The following is a 24,867-nucleotide window of genomic DNA, read 5'->3' as shown; positions in this document are numbered from 1 at the left end:
TGCTCATTAAGCGACCCCACCAGAGTTCTTCCTCCCTGGTGTAGGATGCCTGAAGATGTTGTTGCAGATACTTTTCACCAATATCTTGAGTACCTGGACAGTTGAGAAGCAAATGCCGAATAGTTTCGACTTTTGAGCTGTCTTTACAAAAACGACATGTGTCTGAGTCACTCAGTCCTCTACGCTTCAGAATCTCGTTTGTCTGTAATAGATTTAAACGTGCTCTCAAAAACAGGTTTCTGGCAGCTTTGTTTGGAAACCTGCTCAGGTAATTGGGGACCGTGTTTAATTTGCTGTTATAGGGCGGGAGATGTTGAACTGATATCGCTTTTTCCGCAAAGTCCAAAGTCTTTATCCAATCATACTCTGCCATTTTATTTTTTATTTTTGAAGGATTTCGCACCAGCTCTTGTTCCGAGAAATGGAGTTCCAATAGTTTTGCTTTTCTTGCTGTTTCCCAAGATTTTAGCTTCAAGCATTGCGTCCTTTTGACCTCAGCATGGATCATCGCTAACACGCGAGGGCAATCGGGTAACAGCATTTTCCTGTAGAGCATCATAGATTTAATCTCTACAGATCCTTCCAGTGAAAGTAAACCTAATTCCCTTCTGATTAAGGGTGCCGATGTAGATTTTGGCAACCCCAGAACCGTGCGCCAAAAGTACCCCTCCAATTTCAGCACATGAGGGAGAGCGTCCGCTGCATAAGTGATTGATGGAACTACCTTTGTGCGGTAAAATTTAATCGCTGGGAGCAAAGAAAAACGCCCGTACTTTCTGTCTAATGCTCGCGCCTGTGCTGCCAATTTCTTTACCTTATCTATCAGACACGTCTGGAATGCTACATTTGTTCTAGAACTGTCCAAGGTGACTCCTAAGTATTTTATAGTTGACACTTTCTCAAGAACCTTGCCTTCCAAATACCAGGACAGTTTTTCTTGTCGTCGTTTAAGTTTTTCCATCGTCAAGATTTTGGTCTTTGCAACGTTGATGGTTAAGTTGTTCTCGCAAACATACGCAGCAAGGTTGTTGAGCTGACGCTGCAGACCGATTGGGGTCAAATCCATTAGGATTAAATCGTCTGCATAAAGTAACCTGGTAGTTTTGCGTTCTCCCAATAACGGTGGAAAGGAGCGAATTAATTGCTCTGAATCTTTGAAGTCACTAAGGTAAGCGATAAAAAGTGCAGGAGCAAGTGGACATCCCTGCTTTACTCCTCTGCCCACCAGAATTTCTGATGATAACAAGCCTGCTTGATTTAACCTAACGCGAAGCTTGGTGTTCTTGTGTAATGCCTGAATTGGTTGGAGTATTTCTGGTGGACAATTCCACTCGGACAGTTTCCTCCACAAGTTTGCTCGATTGACTTGATCAAAGGCTTGCGCCAAGTCAATGAAGGCCAGGAACACTCTTGGAGCTCCTGCTAGCACCTTACTTTTTAGCGCACTGAGAAACATAATATTTGTGGATGTACCATTTTTCTTGGTAAAACCCGTTTGAAATGGGTCTGAGCGATCTGTGTTGTCGAACCATCGGTGAAATTGCTGAAGAAGTAAGGATTCAAACACTTTCCCAATCGTATCCAATAGAGCTATAGGACGATAGTTCTTGGGATCGGTTTTTAGGGCCTTTTTAAATATAGGGACGACTATTGAGGTTGTCCATGAGAGCGGGATTTGTCTGGCCTTTTTACATCGTCTGAAGATGTCACTAATCAATGCAGACCATTCTGTTGGAAATTGTTTTAGGTCCAGATTTGTAACACCGTCCGGGCCGGGGGCTCTGGACGGTTTGAGCCTACGGAGTATTTTAATGATCTCTTCTTCATTACTCAGATCAACCCACGGTTCCAAGTTTGTATTTTCCAGTGAAGGCCCCGGGTATATGGGTGCCTGAAAAAGGTTTGAGTAGAATTTTATCCAAACAGTTTCCTCAATTGGGTTTGTTAGTGGTTCGCCGAAAGGCGAGGTCGTAGATCTAATTAAAGCCCAAAATTCTCTTGGATGATGACCACTAACCAATTTTAGCATGGCTTCCGCGTCTTTTTGGTAAAGGTTCCACCGTTGTTGTTTAATCCACGTTCTATAGGTTTTCTGCACTTGCGTAAAGATCGCCTGATTGTCTGGCGTAGGGAATGCTTTCACCCTTCTTTTTGCTTGTCTTAATTGGCGCCTTTTCAAAACCAGTTCTTTGCTGTACTCATGTGAGATGACTTTGTTTTGTCGTCCCTGACCCTTGAAGTGTGACTTGTAAGGTAACAGAAGTGGTTGGTAATCTGGTAATCGCAGAAACTCCTGTTCATTTTGTTCTTTGCCTGTGTTCTCGTACTGAAACTTTATTGCAGAAATAGCAGCTGCTGACAGTCTTAGACGTGTTTGTTGGCTGTTCGCCTCGACAGAAGCGGGCATAACCAAACTGTGAGTTGAGTTTGTCTTCCACTTTAACACCAACAAGTTGTGATCACTCTCCTTGGTTTTTAGTACTTCAAATGATGTTGTGAGAGTAGACAAATGTCTACTAATGAAGATATGATCAATGTCCGCGTGCGAGTTTCCTCTTTCCCAAGTAAAGGGTCTCCCTTGTCTAGGGAAAAGATCACCTGCACTCAGCAGGTCACACGCTGACATCAAGGATAACCATTTGTCCCCTCGTTTATTTCTGAGGGATGAAAAGAGAGGGGGATGCTCTACTGCTTCGAGCGGCACCCAAGTAGCATTTAAGTCTCCACAGATGACTAACAGTGCTTCCGGGTTGTTCACCAGGACTTCATTTATGGTCTCTCTAGACAAGGCAATAAAAGAGACATCGCTCAAAGCTGCGGGATTCCAGTAGATGTTTATAATAATTAAGGGCTGTGCTTTGAAATTGCCCCCGTCCTTCTTGCTGGTCATCCAGCTGACTTCTGTGGCCAGCAAGTAAGTGGATGAATGTAAGATTTTTAGATGTTGTAGTCCTGAGCCACACCGGATTGCCGTAACGAGGCCTGAAGAAGGGCGCCCAAGGGAACCTTTGATTGCTGGCGCAGGGGCCAAGTCATAGCCGTCGATGGATGGACGTTCCGTCATCCAAGTCTCTTGTAAGCAGATTATATCCAAGCATCCCAAGTTTGCATCCCCTTCGTTCGTCAGATGTTGAAAACCGCGCGTGTTCCATGACCCCAGGGAAAGAACTTCTTTTCCTCGTATCTGTTGTATGGAAAGCGGTGTGAGGATGTGGCTGGCGGGTTGCTATTGAGTCTTATGTTGTATGAGAGCCTTTGGTAACCATGCCCAAGATTGCAACAGTGGGGCTTGTTTTGAAGAATCCTTCGTAACGGAGCCTTCCTTACCCAAGGATTGGGTTATTGTCCGTTGAATTTTGGTCATAAGGCCGCAAGGGCGTCTTCCTATTCCCAACGGGTCTTTGTAAACCACTTCCTCTCTTTTGGCTTCTCCCCAGGGTTGTTGACTCCCAAAATCATAGCGGTTTGTCTGCTGGATTTCTGCTATTTGATCCGTGTTGGTTTTTCCAAACGAGCGAACCTGTCGCTCCGAGCCTCTGTCCTCCAGATATCTTTTAGACAGCTTCGGTTTAATTCTCGCGTTTTCAAGATGCGGGGGTGTATTTGATCCCAACTGTTCGGGTGATTCGCACCGCATAGAAGAGGGCACGTCTTCTAGTTCGAACAAGTCAAATCCCAGCTTTAAAAGATGTTCGGCTGCCTCTGCTAATCTGATTTTTGCCCAATTTGTGTGGACATGAAGGTAAGCACTCGCTAGTTTCCCTTGATGGAATGGTTCTACCCTCGCTAAATCCTTGGTTTCAACTTTCCTGAGGGAAGGAATACATTTTAGAAGTTGCAACAAAAATCCTCTGTTTAATATTATATGTTTGTTGTTATCTGGTAATTGTTCAATGAGGAAATTGCGTTTGGTTCTAAGAGGCTGTGCTCCAGACCTTACCGATTTTTTTTGGCTAGGTCTGGGGTTATGTCGGTTCTGCTTATCTTTTGCAGATGCTTCCGCGTATTTTCTTATTGCTGGGGCATCTTTGGACCTTGTCGCGTGCACCCATCTGGACCCTTGGGGAGAGCTCCTTCTGGAAACAAAGATGTTGTTTAGAGACCCGTTTCTCCCACAGACTTTTAACGGACTGGTCTTTGGTCGGTCGTTATCTAGGTTCCGTGAGTGGTGTCTTTTTTCCGGGACCTTCTTCAACACTTCAGGCCCCCCGCTAGCTTTGTTTTGCAGGTTCCTACGACAACTCTCTAGGGTTTGAAAATGAGGATTTTCCTCCATAGTACAATTTGGATCTCGAGTCTCATCTTGGTCATCAGACAGTGTGTAGACACTGAAGTTTAACAAGTCCACGTCTGATTCTCGGTTGTCCTCATTGGAGGCTGTTTGAATACCGGCTATGGCGTCGTCTGTTTCCTTAGTTGAATAGTTCACTTTATCTCCTTTTCCTTGAACTGTTCTGCCCAATAATTTGTCGGGCAATTTAGACTTCCCCTTCTCATTTAGAGGCACTTTTTTGCTGCTATTTGCTTCTGCAACAAGAAGCTTGCTTGTCGTTTGCTTTTTCTTGAAGAAAGGGCCTCTTGATGCTGATACACTGTCGATTTCAGGTGAAATTGAGATTTGATCGTTGAAAATCAATCCATTGGTTTTTGCTGCCATGCCCCCTGCTTTGGTTGTTTGAAAACCCCTAGCCGGGGACTCCTTGTCTCCCTCCGGGATAGAGCCCTCAAGGTCGACAATCAGCCCATCTTCGAAGGTCTGGGTACTGGCATCCGAAGGAAGAGGTCGTGTCTCGAATGGCCTAGCTCTCGTCTTCCCCGGACATTCGTCCGTATTGATTTTTCCCATTTTGTTATTCAGGGCGTTAATATAGCCTTCTAGGAAGATCAAATGACTGTTCATCATCGCTGTAATAGATGTGTGGTCTTTCAAAGAGTCGTTTATCGACTCGTATAGTTTACAGAACGGTGCCATCGCCAACGTTACTGTGGACATAATTAATCTTAAATCAGTCTTCTTGGGCGAAGGGTCCTTTGATGGATTTCCTATGAGTTCGCTGGAACGCCGGTTTCTCGTTGGACTAGGCGCCGTATTACAGTCGTTTGTCCCCCCTCTTGAAGTTGAAGAAGTCCTTGAAGCATCGAGGCTAGGTCTCTTTCCCAAGCCGATTGAGTTTCGATGATTCGAGGCTTGGATTGGAAAAGGAATATTATCAGGTTCCGGATTGGGCTGGGTATCCTCCTGCCCCCGTCCCAAACCCGCAGTCTTTGTCACAGTCCCATCGGCATTCGTTTCAGTTGAGCAGGGATTAGATATGAGCAAAGATTGTTCGGACTGATTGTCATCTGCGTCACTTTCCACCTCACTGCAGATTATCAGGGGGCGTTGGATCTCATCAATCTGAAAAGTACTCTTAAGAGTAGAATGGCTTTGTCCTGCATTTGGGGCTGAGATCACTGAATTCCCAGGGTCGACGTTTTTAGCCGAAGGAGGTCGTATATCTGACCCAGGCATTTGGCCTGGACCACTTTGCCCTTTCACTAGGTTTGTTGATAAGCTTGGAAGTTGTCTCGGAGATGGAAGGTGTGCGGGACTTGGGGAGCCAAAATGCCACCTAATGTTCGCGTTTGGGACCATGTTGGAAAAGGAAAAACTCACCGGTTTTAACGAAAACACGGCTCGCTCATCCTTTGTTTGTGCGGGTGCTGTGGTCAGAATTTGGTCCGAGACCGCTCCCAAAATCTCGGCATCCGAGATTTCTTCCGAAGTTGAAGTTTTCTTCTTCAAGAATTTAGCAAAGAATCTGTTGGTTATAGGCAAATTTGGTTGGGCAACCTCTAATTGATTTGCAGACCTATCGTCAGCGTTCGTAGATTTTTGGCGTTTTGATATCAAAACTTTCAACCCCATCTTTGGCTTTTGGTGCGCGCATCATTTCCTGCGCGACGGCCCTCCCTTTTTCCTGTTATAAACAGTGTTTAACGAAACATGGGAGGGTTTGGTTTGGCTATCCTTTGGCCTCGTTGCCCTGGGGGTTTTAGGTGATTCAAGGTCCAGATTCCCCGAGACGGTAGGCTGCACGTCCTCTCCGAGGCCAAAGCGCGGCGAAGCCTCTGCGGCCGGCACAGTGCAAGACTCTGGCGGAGAATGTTGCAAAGTAACGACCTGTATAGGGCCGTTTAAGACTGAACTGTCCGTTTTTCCTTCGAGTGGGTTTTCCTGGGGCTGCCACCCAGGTTGGTCGTTGCGCCCCTCCACCACGTGAGGGGCCGGGGGGGCTTTGGCCGGCAGAAGGGCTCGCAACTCTGGTCCATTTTCCGGGGAAGCACAAGCAAACGGTCCAACCAACGTGCCCCCCCCCCCCACCGCCCACTAATACCTCCTCACCTGGAGCGAGCGGCGTTTCCTCTCCTCCGAGGGGCCGCGCTACACTCGCGTCACTCGGCGGGGGACAACTGGCGGCAGACGGGGGCTCCATCTCGTTTGAAGGATTGCCGGAACCAGAAGAGACCACGACGTCCATCAAGGAGATTTCAGCGTCCAGCTCGGCCAGTCCGGGTTCTGTGTCCGCTTGACTTAAAACAGGCAGCTCCAGCCCTTTATCTGACTGATGAAGAAGCGCCGTGGTTGTTTTAGCGCTGCGTAAACGTGGCCCAAAAGTCTCGTTTTTTTCCACTAAAACCAGTGAGTGCACGGCACTATTTTTCCTACTAGCGGAGCGTGCAACTCTAGCTGCCATAAACTACAGAGATTGCCACTCCGCCAAGCAGCAAACAGCTAACAGTCCTCGTTGTCTGCTTCTCGCCCTTTACTCACTCGGGCTTCACGCCACAAGGGTGATGCTCTTCCCCTTGTGTGAGTCACTTCCTCTGGGCGGTACGTCTGCAGGCCAAATGTTTAAAGGCACAGTGCCCCCAGCCCTCACACACGCGCCGCTCAACACACAGCCTCAGTGTGGGCGCGCAGCTCTTCCAACGGGCTACGGGGCTGCAAGAATTCGGCAGTCAATAATCCAAGCAGCACAGCTAACAGTCCTCGTTGTCTGCTTCTCGCCCTTTACTCACTCGGGCTGTAAACAATGTGTTTTCCATAGTATGCAAAGATGGCACCTCAGCAATGTAAAAGGAAGAATAGCGAAATAGGAATTCTATAAATGAGATGAATTATGACCTCCCCCCACTCTCCCTACTGTGCAGGGCCGAGGCCCGTTGGGGCCTAGGTAGGCAGCAGACAAAGTTCGTCAAGACGGGTGAGTAGTTGTCTATGAATGGTCTTGTCCTTGAAAGCCGTTGTCTGAGATCTTTTGATGAACGGGCGTCGAAAGGATAGAAACAAATTCTAAATTGAAACTTCACATAAGTAAAGGCGATAGCCAGAAGAAGGAACTCCGCAAATTGCGTTTGACTATGATGGCGAAAAAAAAGAATCTGAGGGACCTCGGCGCGTGAAGGACCATGGGACGTCACACTAGGGCTAGTATTACTGGCACACCCTGTCGACGTCCATTTCAAGTTTCGAAAACACAAAATGTAATACTCTGTGGCTACCACTAGATGTTGGCCTATGCATAGCATGTGATCTAAGCAGATCCACACACACGGTTTCCTTTTCTATAGGTCTATGTGAGAGAATCCTACAGTCAGGCGTGTGCGTTGTCTTTTTGCGAAAGCAGTTATTTAAAAAAAATTACACTTGTAGCAAGCACATTATAAAAAACTAGAATACCCATATAAATAATTTTCTGCAGGAAGGATCTCAAACAAGTTTGACAGTATCGTACACTCCTACTGTACTCTTTCGAAATGCCCATATGAGGAATGGGGCAATCGCACCAATATGTTACAGGCTGATTTTCATGAAATCAAACATTTTGAGACCATAAGAATGAAGATAGCTCTTTATATTTGAAAACTATGTGTGACAAAAGGGTTATATGCTTGAATCACTAAGTACATAATGCAAACTGGGCTTGGTGCTCGGTGCATTTTTCCCCCCATTTTTCTTTTTTTCTGGTGGTTTTTACTCTGATACCCAAGGGATGCCTATGCATTATAAATAAAACAAATCAAAGAATGCTCACCTAACATTAAAATGTTTCTAACATTGAGGAATATGTACTGATTCTGAAGACTCGGATGCAAGGTTAAAACACGGATACATCCTAGGAGAACTATAGATGTGTAGGATGATGAACACAGGACCCCCTGCAATAATCCTCTTTAGGGGGCTACAGAGGACCTTTGGGAAAGTACTGCCCCTTTTCTCTTACCTGACAAAATAAAAAGCAGATTCCAGATGAGGCTGGCCATTAACAGTAGCACACTGCTAGAGGCAAACAATACATGCTTTAAAGCTTGAACTCATAGGCAGAGGCTCTCCATTACTCCATATAGGTCCTGCATGTTCACTCAACTTTGTGTTTCAATGGCTTCAAAACAGTGACAAGAATTCAACTTTGATACAAAAAGAGGGCTACTGGTTGAGTTATATAATTAGGCTGATAGAGAAGGTCAGCACTGGTATGATGTTTTGAGGGCTCAGCCCTTGAGTTTAAAACAATTTACACTTTAACTTACTTATAATTGTCATCTTCAACAAACTTCTGCAGTTCTTCAATGTATCGAACTGAATTCAGGTATTTCTGGACATGGGGCAACACAGGGACATCTAAACACCAAAGAGAAAGGAAGCATTACTAAATATATACTTGCCTAACAGATCGATAACCCCAAAGGAAATGATGCTACACTTAGCATGTTACCAAAGAATTGAACCATCGAATAAATAGTAGTTTGAAATTGTGTAATACTTTGATATAGCTTGGTACACTACAAATGAACAATCTAATGTTTAAGTGAAGATTACAAACATGTTTTACTTCAATAACCAGTAGACAGCTGAGCTCCGACACTAGTGTATAGCAAGGCAACCAGTTTTGCTGATAAAATGAACGAAAAGCGGATTTATAAAACTTTGTGAAGACAACAGAAAAAGCTGTGGGGGGATTGGGAGGGTTTGGACGTTTAAAGTTCAGACTATTTGGTAAAAAGGATTAGCTTCTTTGTCAAGCTATGCATGGTCTATTTGGAAGTTTCATGTAGAGTGAGTTGCAGAAATCTAGGGTTCAGTTCACCAGAAGGAATTTGGATGCATTTGGCCTACTGAGACACTCGGAAGAAGGTAGCAAACTATGGGGTGTCATATTCGCTATTCCTCCATAATGAACCACCCTGCCCTTGGTTGAAAAGGATTTAGGTTGATTTGTTATTTAAGTAGCACTTTCGCCAAAGCGCTGTCCTAGAACATATTTAGATACAATTATCATCCAAAAGAAGTTGGTAGTCATTTATCAACCTCAGAAGGATGAAAGGCATAGTTGGCCTGGCCAGGATTCGAATGTGCAAGCTACAGATCACAGCAGTGAGCACTCATCCGGTGGAGTTATTTTGCCAGTTCACTCTTGTATTATAAATATGCCCCATTATCTCAGCAACAGCATCTCACGGTGTGAGCTAACATTGCAGGTTTTACTTTTGTTGGCTAGACCTTTACAGACAAAGCTGTGGAAGGAAGACCTGCTTACAACAAATCCATTCTGCCACACAGCACTGTTGATGAGGATGACACTGTAGCATGAACCGAAAAGCAGAAGAAAGCACTGACAGAGCTTGAGTATCCTGTGTGTCCATAGACTGAACACTATGACCAGGAGTTGGTCATAACAATTGGCGACGAGGATGGAATAAAATTGTTATGACCAACTCCTGGTCATAGGGTTCAGTCTCTGGACACAAAGGATACTCAAGCCAGGTATGCTTAGTGGTTACTTTATTTGGGTTCTTCTATTACAAGGATCAGATGTCATCAGTCATCAGGGGATAAAGAGGAAAGGGACAGGAGCCCACTGGCTCCCACTACCCAGGCTCACAAAATCTAACTGCCTGGGTTAGAACCCATTCAACTCTAAACATTCTGACCTCACACTCCACACTCACAGCCTACATTCTGATGATGACATCAATCCTGGCTCAGCACACACGCAAGTATAAGAGCCAACCCCAACACCTCCTTTCCTACAACAAACACACCTCAAACACACCTCAAACACACCTGGAGGAAGCAACCCTAACACCTCCTCCTCTTGCATATAGAACACACTCTTTCAAAACAGCAAGACACACCTCACTCTCAGCAGAGTTCTGCTAACCCCAGAGATTGAACAAACAGGCTTAACTAACATCCTACGACAGTCCCAGCCGCCACAACCAACCTAACCAATCAAAACATCACAAATCACCTTCCGTTCCCCCCCTGCCACAAAGGAACCTCGAACTGCCACTTCCGAGCACTTACCCCCAAAACCGGGGAAAACCAGGTACTGTCGTAGGATGTTAGTTAAGCCTGTTTGTTCAATCTCTGGGGTTAGCAGAACTCTGCTGCGTGAGGTGTGTCTTGCTGTTTTGAAAGAGTGTGTTGTTCTATATGCAAGAGGAGGAGGTGTTAGGGTTACTTCCTCCAGGTGTGTTTGAGGTGTGTTTGTTGTAGGAAAGGAGGTGTAAGGGTTGGCTCTTATACTTGCATGTGTGCTGAGCCAGGATTGATGATATCAGAATGTAGGCTGTGAGTGTGGAGTGTGAGGTCAGAATGTTTAGAGTTGAATGGGTTCTAACCCAGGCAGTTAGATTATGTGAGCCTGGGTAGTGGGAGCCAGTGGGCTCCTGTCCCTTTCCTCTTTATCTCCTAATGACTATGATGACATCTGATCCTTGTAACAGAAGAGCCCTAATAAAGTAACCACTAAGCATACCTGGCTTGAGTATCCTGTGTGTCCATAGACTGAACCCTATGACCAGGAGTTGGTCATAACAGATAGCTCATGTAGTGGCTTTGCTGATTTCCCACGACACAAAGCACTGAAAAGCCAGTGCTGTTGATTTTGTGGTCACAAAGTTTATATGGATAACTTCTGGCAGAGTTTTTCCTCGCACTCTATATGCTTCTGCAATGTGGGCAACCAACCATATAGCGACAGATGTTTCAGACGTTTACTTGCCGGAAGAATTACGCCAAAAAGTTACAAAAATAACTTCTGAAGATCTGGATTCCTTTGTTCTACTTAAAAAGAACTTGAATGCTTTTCTAGCATCTAAACTGTGCAATACCCTGTCAGCCTGCAATTGCGGATTAGGACAAAATGTTGGTAGGACTATATCTTTGTTTATAAGAAATTCCCAAACCATATTTCGATAAAAATTACGGAAACGTCCGCAAGACTACATGGTCTCTGAAATGATGTAGAAGGTTCTGATGTCGCTAGTGCTTGGATTTCACCAATTCCTATCGCTGACTTTAATGCAACCAAAGATGGGCTGTTTTTAACGTGCCCATCTTGGTATCTAATAAGGCATCGGCTCAAAGGGTTTATGCCCAAGTGATGCGAGCACTACATTAAGATCCCATATAGGATTGGTATTCTGGCCGCTGGAAGTAATCGACAATCCTTCCAGGTGTCTTTTGACCACAGGGTTTGCCGAGGAAAAACTGTTCTGGATTCCTATATGCCCCTACAGTTGCTAGTTAACCCCAGCAAGCACACATGAGCGTGCTAAATAAGCAGGAAACGATAGACTATCATCCAGAGCGTAAGCCAATGGATCAATTCCTTTCTGTTGAGACAAGTGAACAATCTTGTACACTTTCTCCTATATGGAGTTCTAGTTGAATCTTTCCTAGCTCTTTGGATTATATCCAAATTGTCCTCTGAAAGCTTCAGTTGGCCCAATGCTAATTTTTCAGGAACTAATCTGCTAACAACCTTACCTGAGGGTTTGCAAAAAGTACTGAACTCCACCCCTCTGTTGAGATGAACAAGTTACTTCTTACCTTGTAACGTTCTTTCGATGGGATGTTCCTCCAAAGTATTCCTTATCCTTGATAATTCGTCTCCAGCTTGCTGGCCTCGGAATTTTTTTCAGTAGAGGGCGCCGCAAGTCGACGTCCGCCGAGTCGATGTCCCTCGACAGCCACCGTATCGGCGCCGATGTCACCATGCCCATAAATAGCCGCGCGTGGCGTCCGTTGCTCAGTTCCGTTTTGTAGTATAAGAAAAGTCATGCCTGAATTGGTTATTGATCTTGAAGGAGCGTAAGCTGCAACCGCAAGGGAAGTATTACTGCGGGGATGGATGGGAGGGGCGATAAAGAATACGTCAGAGGAACATCCCATCAAAAGAACGTTACAAGGTAAGATTTAACTTGTTTTTCGAAGGGATTGTGCCCTCATTCTTTATCTTTGATAGACTCCCATAGCAGTGGCATGTAATTGGAGGTAGGAGTAAGAATGTCATGCACCCCTTAGGGATGAACCGAATGTAATACGGCTTTGCCAAATCTGGTCTCTTGACTAGTCGAGGAATCCAGGTTGTAAAATTGTGAATGTATGTGCGGACGACCATGTGGCAGCCACACATATGTCTCTAACCGGTACTCCTCTTTGGAGGGCCGAAGAGGCTGCGATATCCCGGGTTGAATGAGCCCTAAGATTTTGGGGTGGCTCTTTCCCTGCCAGTTTTTAACATTCCAGAATGGCCAAGATAATCCACCTGGAAATGGTTTGTTTTGTTATGGGTAATCCCAACTTGTGACCCGAGTATCCTACAAACAGTTGGTCTGCTTGTCTGATCCTAGCCATTCTGCTGATGTAAAAGCTTAGAGTTCGCCTGGGGTCCAGCCTATGTAGTCTTTCTTCCTCTTTCCCCGGATGGGGAGGAGGGTAGAACGAAGGTAAGGTAATTTTCTGAGTAATATGAAATTCAGAAACCACCTTTGGGAGGAAATTAGGCTTCACCTGTAGGACAACTTGGTCCATGTGGAAAATTGTATGTGGGGGTTTACAGGAGAGAGCTTGTAGCTCGCTCACTCTCCTAGCAGATGTTAGCGCTACCAATAGGACAGTTTTAAGTGTGAGAAATCTCAGCGAACAAGAGTGAAGTGGTTCGAAAGGAGTGCCCATTAGGAAGTTTAAGACTAAATTTAAGTCCCATAAGGGAACCTGGAATGGTTTTGGAGGATAAACATTAGTCAATCCCTTGAGAAATAGTAACACTAGAGGTAGTTTGAAATAGGATGGTTCCTCCGCAGTGTGCTTGAAGATTGAAAGCGCTGCGAGATAGCCTTTTACAGTGCCAACTTGAAGGCCTGAGTTTGCCAAGTAAAGTAGAAACGATAGCACCGTTGGTGTACCACATGAAAAAGGGTCGATATTCTCTTCTCTACACCAGCTGCAAAATTTGTTCCAACGGCAGCGGTATAAAGACTTTGTTGCTGGCCTTCTGGCCGAAAGTATCACCTCCATGACGTCATCAGGGAGGTCCCAATCCTTGTACCTCACCCTTTCAGAAGCCAAGCGTGAAGGTTGAGGGTTCTGATGTCTGGATGGAGAACCTGACCTCCCTTCTGCGAGAGAAGATTCTCTTTGAGTGGAAGACGGATTGGAGGGCAGATGGACTTATCTAGAAGGTCCGGGTACCACGTTCTCCTGGCCCAGTCCGGGGCAATTAGGATCATGGTTTTCCGGAATCTTCTCAACCTCCTGATCATTTGAGGAATAACAGGGACTGGTGGAAACGCGTAGAGGAGTGGAAACTCCCAGTCCACTACGAACGCCTCTCCTAGAGCTCCTCTGGGGGGAAATTCCCTTGAACAGAACAGATCGTACTTCCTGTTGGTCCTTGTGGCGAACAGATCCACCTGAGGGGTTCCCCAAAGGGCGAAGATCTCTTGAAGGACTTCCTGAGCTAGCTCCCACTCGTGGGAGACTGTGCTCTGCCTGCTCAGAGCGTCCGCTGTCAAGTTCTTCTCTCCCGCTAAGTGGACTGCCGATAGAGAGAATCCTTCCTGAATTGCCCAAAACCAGAGCTGCATTGCCTCTCTGCACAGTGGCAGTGATCCTACGCCTCCTCTTTTGTTGAGGTAGTGCATGGCCACCGTGTTGTCCGTCATTATCAGGACATTTTGTTCCCTGTACCTGTGGCAGGAAAGCTTTCAGCGCTAGTCTGATCGCTCTCAGCTCCAATAGGTTGATGTGTAGTCTGGACTCCGATGGAGACCAACGACCGCTGATGGTCAAGTCGTTGGCATGGGCTCCCCACCCCGTGAGTGAGGCGTCTGTGGCTACTGTTATCTCCGGCCATGGTTGCCAAAACAGTTCTCCTTTCAAGATGTTCTCTGGATAGGCCCACCATTGAAGGTCGCGGGGTACCTTGTCCGGAATCCGCAGGAGATCTGTCATTCTCCCTGAGAATTGCGACCACTGAGTTCTCAGTGCCCACTGAAGAGATCTCATTCTCAGGCGAGCTTCTGGCACAAGGAAGATGCAGGATGCCGTGAAGCCTAGCAACCTCAAAAAGCCAAAGGCTGGGAGACGTTGGGCATTTTGAAACTTGTTGACCATCTGCAGAATATCTTGAGCCCTCACCTCTGGTGGCGAGGCTTTTCCCCAGGGAAGTGCCCAGGACCGCTCCAATGAACTGGAGTCTCTGTGATGGTATCATCTGTGACTTCTTAAAATTGAGGGAGAAGCCCAGTTTGTGAAGGAAGTGGCAGACATAATCTAGCTGGACCTGGGCTTGTTTCGAAGATAGAGCCCTGATCAGCCAATCGTCCAGGTAGGGGTAGACGTGGATCCCTTCCCTCCTTAGACTCGCAGCCACTACCGACATTAGCTTGGTGAAGACCCTCGGACGGAGGTCAGCCCAAATGGCAGAACTCGAAATTGATAATGAGTCTCGCCAATTGCGAACCTCAGGTATTTCCTGCGTTTGAGATGGATTGGCACATGGAAATAAGCATCCTTAAGGTCCAGAGATACCAGCCAGTCCTGGAGCTGGAGGGCCTGAAGTCTCTGAGAGAGAGTTACCATCTTGAACTTGTCCTTCCTGAGGAACTTGTTCAATTCTCGTAAGTCCAGGATGGGTCTCAGTCCTCCGTCCTTCTTTGGTACGAGAAAGTAGGGGGAGTACCAGCCCTTGTTCCTGTCCGCTACAGGTACTGGTTCTATGGCACCTTTCTCTAGCAGGTCTATAATTTCCTGTAAGAGGAGCGGATCTGGAACTTTTAGAGAGCTTTGCCCCGGTGGAGGACTCTGAGGGATGTGTAGAAAGGGTAGGCAGTAACCCTGGGCAACTGTCTCCAATGCCCAAGCATCTGACGTTATAGCTTGCCATTCCGTCAGATGGTGAGTTAACCTGCCCCCTAGAGGTGTTTTGTGTGGAGAGACCTCAGAGTGGTTTGGGGGCGGCTTATGCAGATGCCGAGGGTAAAGAGGCAACTGCTGCTGCTGCGGCTTTAGTACTTTTGACCCTTCCACCTCGGGCAGGTCTCCTTTGGCCTCTTTGAGCCGGCTATCCTCTGCCTTTTCCGAATGCGGAATAATAGCGAAAGGACTTTCCTCTTCCAGAGGTTCTTGAGGGGCAAAAAGGAGTTTGGCGGATTGCAGCTGCTAACGATTTTGCCGCTGCTTTAGATGTCTGCAACTTTTCCAGACTGTCATCAGCCTTCTTTCCGAATAACGAAGAGCCGTCAAAGGGCATATTCAAAAGTCTGGTCTGTACATCTGGAGCAAAGCCAGACTTTCGCAACCACGCATGCCAGCGGATTGTTGTACTTGCCGCCATGGCCCTGCTCATACTGTCAGCGGAATCGATGCCAGTTTGAAGTGATTCGCACATGGCATCTTTGTCATCTTTAATAATGTTAAGGAAGGCTTCCTTTTCCTCTCGTTCGGGTATGCAGTCAGACGCTGATGAAGCACACTCCCACAGTGTGTGACTGAACCTGGCGAGCGTACAGGTGGCGTTGATGGACTTCAACACCATACTACAAGCAGAGAAGACTTTCTTCGCCATAGAATCGTACCTCTTGTCATCTCTATCCTGTGGGACAGTAGGGTAGGCGGTCCTACTGCTAGATGAAGTTGCCGTTTGGACCACCAGGCTCTCTGGAGTCGAGTGTTTTGTTAAGTATTCAGGGTCAGCAGCCGCTACCCTATACTTGGCTGACAATCTTTTATTGACCGCAGGGATAACTTTAGGAGTTTCCCAATTAAATGTAATTTTCGTTTGTAAGGCTGCATGGAAGGGGACCACAGGATCCTCCTGTGGACCTTTGTCTAATATGTCTGTCAGGTCATCCTGTTGAAAAACAGGCGAAGACGCAGACCAACCCATAAATTCAATAATTCTTGCCATAAGGGTTCAATAGGGTGTTTCGGCATGTTCCCCTGGGTCTGGCTTAACAAATTCCACTTCTGGGAAAGTGTCCAGCCCACTTGCCTCATGTAGTGACTCCTGTAGGTCCTTCAACCTTCTTTCCTCAGAGGTGAAATCCTCTGAAACAGGCAGTGTGGTCCTCTGCAAGCCAAAGGTTTCCTGGTCAGAATCTTCCCCCCCTTCATAAATTGAAGATAGTCCAGGGTACTCTGACTTCTGAAATGGTGTAAAACCCATCGCTAAGGCAGAAGGAGCCAAACTCATCATTATTGGGCGAGAAAACATTGATGGCGTCGACGCCGATGTGACAGGCTTCGAAGGCGCCGAGAACGGCGTCGAGAAAACTGGAAGAGGTCTCGAAGAACTCGAGAGGATCGGGATCCTACTCAAGGATGTCGACAACGGTCTCGGCGTCGTGCCCGAGGCCCTTGGAATCACCGTTGGCTGTGGAGTAGCCTTGGTCTTCTCTTTCATCGGCGTCGACGATGGCGTTGAGTCGATTGACCGATGCGTCGAAGAACCCTTCGACAACCGCGTTGATGGCGCCGATCCATGCGTCGAAGGAATCTTCGAAGACGGCATCGAAGATGGTGCCTTCTTACCCGATTGCTTGTGGCGCTCTCGGGTGGAATGTTTCGCCGGGTGCAGCGACTCGCAGCGTTTTGATTTTTTAGGTTTTTCACCCGGGGTATCACCCTCAGCTGTCTTCGAGGGGGTCGAGGCCGCTTTCTCGAAGACGCTTAACATTTTCTTTCTGAATTCCTCCCACTCAGCCTGAGAGCTGTGTTTTGTGGGACAGGAGACCCTTTCTGGGGAAACAGAAGACAAGGAAGGGGATCTTCGATGTCTCTTCTTTGAGTGTCTTGATCTCGACGAATGGTGGGAGCTACTTCGAGATCTAGAATGGGAATGTTTTCGACGACGAGGAGACGAATGCTTCGACTCAGCCGAAGAAACCTTCGAGGAGGTTTTGACTGACTTACCTCTCTCGAGCTTCCCCTTGCGCTCCTTCAAGGCTTTCGCCGTCATGGACATGCAGTCCTCACACTCCGAACAATGGTGCTCGGCTCCCAAGCACCACAAGCAGATCCTGTGTGGATCCGTTATCAAAATTGTTTTTACCGCAGTCTCGACATTTCTTGAAGCCGGATCACGGCATCGTCTGTTCCGATGAAGATGCCATCGAGAACGAGTTGTTATTTATTCAAATAGATATAGAGGGTTATTCTGACTGAACTGAGCAACGACGTTCCGAGGCCCCCTTAAGCGCGGAAAAACGGAACTGAGCAACGGACGCCGCGCGCGGCTATTTATGGGCATGGTGACGTCGGCGGCGATACGGTAGCCGTCGAGGGACATCGACTCGGCAGACGTCGACACGCGGTGCCCTCTACTGAAAAAATTTCCGAGGCCAGCAAGCTGGAGACGAATTATCAAAGATAAGGAATACGTCGGAGGACACAATCCCTTCGAAACCATTGTTTCGGATGTCTCCAGCTTCAGCGGGCCCCGATAGGTCATCTGAGTCAGATCTGAAATCAACGCTCTGGAGGGCAGTTGTGGTGCTATACATATCGAGCATTTCCTGTGCATTCTCAATATGCTCAAAACTCTCTATCAGTGGAGTTGGTGGGAATGCATAACACTTAATTTCTAAATGGTCTATCTGGAACACATCCCCTTCTCAATTCTCCCAGTGGCCCTCCCATAATGCAAATTTCCTGCATTTGGAGTGGCAGCTTGTTGCTCAGCCAGTCATGTAAATAGGGGTAGACATGCTGATCCCTGTTTTTCAAAGAGCTGTCAATTGTATTCATAATCACCGTGAGGACTCTTGCCGCTGAATTTAGTCCAAATCAAAGGATTCTGTCCTGAAAATGTTTTCCCATTAATGAAAATCTGAGGAACTGATGGTGGAGGTGCCAAATTGCTGCATGCAGGTTAGTGTCTTTCAGATCCAGGGCACACAGCCAGTCCCACGCGCAGAGAGCCTGAAATCTGGGCAGGTACCAACATTTTGAATCTTCTCTGTTCAACCAAGTGGACGTCCAGGTTGCTAAGCCCGAAACCATAATGTTGCTAAATTCGAATAGCAGATGTTTTAATCATTTTTTTAATGACAGTGTAATGGACATCTTTTTTAAGTTTGATATTATCTTTTTGCAAGAGATCTGGTTACTTGTGGCACCGGTTATCAAAGGATTGAAAATAACCTTTAGGAAAGCAAAAAAGGGAAGGAGGGGTAGTCCCTCTGGGGGTCTTTTGATTGCTGCAAAACCGATTTGGGGGCAACGTTTGAATTAGTGAATTGCAAGGCTCCCTCAATACTCGTTAGGATGCTTGTTAGTGCCCAAGGTACCAGAGACTAGAATATTTCATTAATTTATATTGCAACCCGAGGGCCGATTCGCTAAGAGCAGAATTAGATAGCATTTTGTTCGATTGGGTAACAAAGGCAGACTCCCCCCCCCTTATGATATGTGTAGATGATTTTAATTGTAATTGTACAGACCTGTTTACGGACAGGGGTGACATTTGTTCTATTACTCCATTATTTCAGTCGATCTCATCATTGCGAACGAAGAAGGTGAAATTTAGAGGTATTATTTGGTAAGATTATATGGAAAAATGAAATGAATTTAAACTAAGGGGAATGTACAAGGGGACTGTTCCAGTCGACAGACATTGCTATAGATTATCTTCACATCTTTCTACCGGCTTGCTTCTTTGAGAAAGCACTGTCATTTGTAGTGAGAAACTCACCTAAGGGTGACCACACCAATTTAGTTTTGAAATGTACTCACGGTTTTAGAAAGATCAGATTGTATAATATTTGATACAAAAATGTTATTGTAAATAACTCAGGCAAGAGACTGAAGTGGTCCTTTCTAACCCTATCACGAATGAACCAGCTTTTGAGTGGCATTTGGGGAAATTGGAACCATTCTGAAATAGTATTCAGGTGTTTACCTGTGAATTTTAACGACACAGTACTCATTTTGTTCTTAAGAAAGATTGGGATTAACAACGTTTTGTAGCGTTACACATCCATCCTTTTGACATCACAAGGAACCGGAAAAAAGAAATGAGATAAGAATTGAGAAGGGTGAAGGCAAACAGGGATCTTAAGCATGAGGAACATATTCTGGTAAATAAGCAGATTAAACAAAAACATCAAAGCTGGCTGAAAATAAACAAAATGGACAGTTATATAAAATCTAGCCAGCATTAAGAGATTATGACTGCAAAAGAATATCGGAGGACTTTGGGGCCTTGTAAATAACAAATGGGTAGCTCAGGCCCAAATGCAAGCAAGTGCATTCCTGAATCAGTTTGGAACGTACAGTTCCAGAAGCTGTACTCTCGTATCACAGATGAACACCCTTTCATTTTGCCAAAGTCCACTCAATCGTGGGTTGTACATTTTGACATGGAAGATATGCAGATTACACTTCGATGCCTGAAAAATTCCAGGTCGTGTGGCCGAGAGGGAATTCCCAACATAGTATAAAAGCAAACAGGCTGTGGCCCAATATTCTGCTGAGGTTATTTTACTCTGGTGGCTTCCTCGGGAGTGATCCGCCATTCTCGGCAAGAGCAATAATTGTCCCTAATTATTTGAAAAACGGGAGATGCTTGCCATTTTTTCCAAACAGGTTTTTGTAAAGATATGGGCACTTTGCTCAATGGTCCAGTTCATATTGTGTGACAATGGAAAGCTCTAAGAACTAAGCTCTTTACAATTCCAATCTTGATATGACTGCAGACTCTGATAAGGTCTATAGAAATTGACTGTAGAGGAAATTAACTGCTTGGAACATTCATGTGGGCCTATTAAACATTGTACTGCTTTTTCAACTATTTAGAAACCTGTTTGGACTCGGAAGGAGCTTTATCTAAAGAAATTGCTGGCTACTCACGGCTAAGACATGGGTGCATTTTAGCCCCCTGTCTTTTTAACCTATATAGGTCAGACATCCATTAGGAGTTTTCTAAGCCAAATCTTCTCCCTCATAAATAGGGTCCATGCTGGTGGGATGGTTAGCCTACAAGGACGATATACTCCAGTGCAATTGGCTTCCTATGAAGGTTACATTATTTTGGGAAGTCTGCAACAGTTATAAAGGAGAAAAATCCTAATAAATCTAAGATTATCACTTTTAATACGTAGTTGAAATATAAGACCTTCAAGTGGCACGTTAATAACAAAGATTGAGGTGGTAGACCAACTCATTTACTTTGGGTTGATTATTTCAAATAAGCAGCAGCTAGGTTTTATTAAACAAACTCATCAAAAGCCAGGGCCTTTAGAAAACAAATGAAAATGTTATTGCTGCTTCTCTTTTCAGCACCTAATTGAATTTTTATAACACTAGAGTCTCCCCTAGTACTACAAAGGGCCCCGAACACATGGAAACAAATAGGAACTGGCTTAATGCACTGAAAGCTAAACTATGGCGATGAGTGCTGGACCTTTCCACATATCTTCCGATTGCTCTCGTACACCTAGAGCTAGGGTTAAGATCTTTGAGGGATATGATGAAATAGAACAAGCTAAATCTATATTTAAAATTGAAGAGATTAAAGGAAAAAAAACCTTTCTGCTCTGGGAGTAGTGGCACTTCAAGACTGGAATAATTTTTTTTTAGGAATTTATTTCCAGCTGCGAGGGATTACTTGAAGTAGTAAACATTGAGACAAGTTTTGCGGGAGGAAATCCGGGAGTAATAAAACAAAGGAATGTAGGGAGTGGGACGATATGGAAAATAGGTAGAGCATAATCAAGTTGAAACTTTATAAAGAATATGTAAATTGCCTCCCCCGTTTTAAGGTCACCCACGGCATACACTCACACATTTTCCTTCTCTTCGGGCTGGTTTCCTAAGATTTAGATTTACTACCTTACATACACTTGAAGTGAATGGACCTTGTTTAAACATTCCCCATGACCTCTGAATCTGTAGAATTTGCAAAAAGAACTATGTAGGTCATTTAATTTTGGATTGTCCATTTCATGCCCAAAGAGGTGTAAGGGTGCAGAATGGGTTGACTGACACACGTGGCATTCTGATTGGTATAGACTTTTATTTGTGATGAAAATAAAGAGAACACCTACCTCTCTCTATAATTATGAGGGGTTTCCCTGCCTCAACTAAAGTACTAATGGATCTGTCAGGATGTCTTAGTAACTTAATGAGTCCACCGTCTTGTGACAAAATGTCCCTTTCTCGGTCCCTTACACTTATAACTAAACAGTTGTACGAAAATTCTTGGTTCAGGAGAAGGAGAAATTACTTACTGTAATCTTCTTTCTATAGATTGTTTTCCCGCAGATTCCTCATGTGATAGATATTCCCTCCAGCTCTGGTGCTTCAGACAATTTTCGACAGGGGGCGTAGAGGACCTCGACCCTGCAGTTGATCCGTTGTGCTCGGCATGCGACGTCAGGAGTCGTATCAATAGCTCGTCACTACACCCCACACCTCAGTTTTCCCTTCTCCCCGAAGCCCCCTCTACCTCCCCAAGCACATCACGCTGCATAGGAAAGCCGAGAGAACAAAACGGGCTAATGAGCCCTTAAAATGAAATAACTAAAGACCTCCGGAGGAGGAACAATTGCAACAACACTACAGGTAGCGTTAGAACCGTCTTTTTAGTCCTTTTTATTTTTTCGAAACCTGTGGCAGGAAAGGCAGAAAACTGTCTGGTCACGCAGTGAGCACTCATTCTGAGAACTCTTCCATTGATGCTGATTGGATTTCCTTTTTCATCAGGACCCTTCAGGCTCCTCCGATTGGGATTCGTGATTCGTTGTTATGTGTTTATTTTTAAAGTCCATCCATAGGGCCTCACATTGGGTGCCCTTGCCGTGTAGAGAGGCAGTTATGGTTTCCATGAAGCAGATATTTGTGGCTAAGGCGATCCATTCATTCTTTCCGGTCACCACTGCGGATTTCCATTTGATCACTAATAGCGACCTGGCCGCTAGTAGTAGGTGGGGGGACAAGCCCTTCACTGTGATCCAGTCATCTTCATCTCTTTCCAAGCCGAAAAGTACTAAGTAGGGGTCAGCGTCTCTTTGGATGCCTTCTCTCTCTCTTTAATCCACCCCAGGACCTCGCTCCAGAATACTTTAATGCACGGGTAGGCCCACCACATATGCCAGTAATTAGCTATTTGACCACATTTCCTCCAGCATGTTGGGTTCATTGTTTGGGACATTTTTTGGATCGCTTAAGGGGATCGTATTGCCACCTGTGCAGGAGTTTGATGGCATGAAGTTTGTATTGACAGGATATAGACGTTTTGGAGGCCGCTCTACACATTATATCCCATTGATCGGGATGTATTCCCTCCCCAAAGTCTTTTTCCCATCTCGACCTCAGGGGTTCCGTGGATCCGTCTCCCGAGGCTATTAGTTCCTGGTACATTACTGATATAAGACCTTTCATCTCGGCTTTAGAGTCTAAGATTTTCTCGAATGGGGTCAGGTCTCTGTTCAATTTGTCTTTCCACTCTGCCTTCGTTAGGACCCCTTTCAGTTGGATGTACTGGAATGTGGATAGGGTGCCTATACCCAATGCTTCAGTCAATTCTGGTAGAGGGATGAGTCTTTCCTCTGCAGCTGTCCCACTCTCTCCAAGCCCGCCTCATACCACGATTGGAACCTACCCACGCCTGGGATATGATCGTTTATGCCGGGCTACCATAAGTGACTGAGTGGGGACGGCCAGGTAGTGATTTTGCGCATTTCTTTGCCTGTACGCCATATGGTGCTCAATATGGGGTGGCCTTTGATTTTCCGTAGCACTCTTGTGTGCGGAGTCCATAGCCATTCCGATACCGTGGCCGGGGACAGATAGTGGTTATCCATTTGGACCCATTGGAGGTTTTGGTGATCTCTAAGGTGTGGGATTAAGACGTGCAACTGGGCAGCTTTGTAGTAAGTACTCAGGTCGGAGAGGCCAACCCCTCCCTTATCCTTGGGGAGCGTCAGTGTAGTATATGGGATCCTTGGTTTCTTCCCCTGCCATATGAATCTCATCATAATCTTTTTAGCTTCAATAAAGAACCCTTTTGGTATCTCAACTGGGAGCATTTGGAAGGGATACAGGAAGCGTGGAAGCCACACCATCTTGACTGCATTAACTCGGCCAAGCCAGGAGATTGTGAGTCTGCTCCATTTCTTAAGGTCAGTTGCGAATCGCTGGAGGAGTGGGGGGAAGTTGGCTTCAAATAGGTCATTCAGGATTTTGGTAATCTGTATGCCCAGATACTGGAGTGCGCGGTGTTCCAGCTTAAGGCCTAGTGGAAGAAACTTGGCGTCATTCTCTTCTGCGGTTCCTTGAAGGGGGAAGAGAATGGACTGTCTTATTTACTTTAAAGCCGGAGAATTGGCCGTATTCGTCCATTAGTCTCAGGGCATGGGGGATGGATTCTGAGGGGTTGGTTATGTGGAGGAGAATGTCGTCCGCATAGAGTGCTATTTTGTATTCTTTCGGGCCTAGCCGGATCCCCTCTAACGCAGGGTTGGATCTCACCTTTTGTGCCAGGGGTTCCAACAAAAGTGCAAATAGGATTGCAGAGAGGGGGCATCCCCGTCTAGTCCCTCGCTTCAATTCGAACCATCGGGAGTATTCCCCGTTTACGAATACCGATGCCATGGGGGATGTGTATATCGCTTGTATCCCCTTTCTAGCTTTAGGGCCTATTCTGACCTTCTGGAGGACTGCTCCCAGAAATTCCCACTCCACTCTATCAAAGGCCTTTTCTGCATCAATTGACAATAGAACAGGGTTATTGGGGAGGTTATGGGCCACGTGGATAAGGTGTAGTGTTTTGCGCATGGAGTCAGCTCCCTGTTTCCCAAGTATAAACCCGACTTGATCTGGGTGGACCAGGCGGGGCATTAGGGTTTCCAATCTGGCTGCTAGTACCCTGGCATAAGTTTTGGCGTCAAGATTAAGAAGGGAAATAGGACGGTATGATCCGCAATTTTTAGGGTTCCTCCCCTCTTTGGGGATCACGGTTATCAATGCTTTTTTAAAAGAGTCTGGGGCCACGCCTGTCTCTAATATTTCATTAAATAATTCTGATAGGAAAGGCATTAATTGGTTAGCAAATGTTTTATAGAAACCAGCAGTGTAGCCATCCTCTCCTGGGGATTTGCCCAGTGTCAACCTTTTAATTGCATCTATGATCTCCTGTTCAGTGATTGGGGAGTCGAGGAGCTCAGTTTCTGCAGTCGTCATTGTGGGCATAGTGACTGATGATAGATACAAGGTTATGTCTAGTTGGCCAGGGGTTATTTCAGAGGTGTAAAGCTTCTCATAGAAATTGGCGAAGGATTCCGCGATGGTGCAGGTGATAAGGCGAGAAGGGGTGGGGTCCTCAGTGATTTCATTTACCTTGCGTTCTGCTCTTTGTTCCGTAAGTCTAGCGGCCAATAAGGCATCGGCTTTATGTCCTTTTTCATAGAATTTCTGTTTTAGAAACTGCAATTTGCGTACCACTTGGTTGTGTCCTAAGAACTATAGTTCTTCCCTTTTTTGCTGTGCTGTTTTCATTTTCCCAGGCCTACCTTAGGGTCTTTCCTCATCTC

At 45.8% G+C, this 24,867-nt stretch overlaps 1 protein-coding gene across 7 annotated transcripts in view; it reads right to left on the bottom strand.

The window, feature by feature from the left end:
* The window catches only part of RALGPS2 (Ral GEF with PH domain and SH3 binding motif 2), a 2,782,724-nt gene that overhangs the window by 447,976 nt on the left and 2,309,881 nt on the right, over positions 1-24,867 (bottom strand). For all 7 annotated transcript variants that reach the window (XM_069641167.1, XM_069641168.1, XM_069641166.1 and 4 more), the window contains one exon: positions 8,575-8,665. In XM_069641167.1, the coding sequence (XP_069497268.1) occupies positions 8,575-8,665 (91 nt within the window). The remainder of the gene's footprint in view (positions 1-8,574; positions 8,666-24,867) is intronic.

Source organism: Ambystoma mexicanum, chromosome 1q (genome assembly GCF_040938575.1).
Source record: "Ambystoma mexicanum isolate Mex_15411 chromosome 1q, UKY_AmexF1_1, whole genome shotgun sequence".
NCBI lineage: Eukaryota > Metazoa > Chordata > Amphibia > Caudata > Ambystomatidae > Ambystoma > Ambystoma mexicanum.
This window is presented reverse-complemented; position numbering and strand designations above follow the sequence as displayed.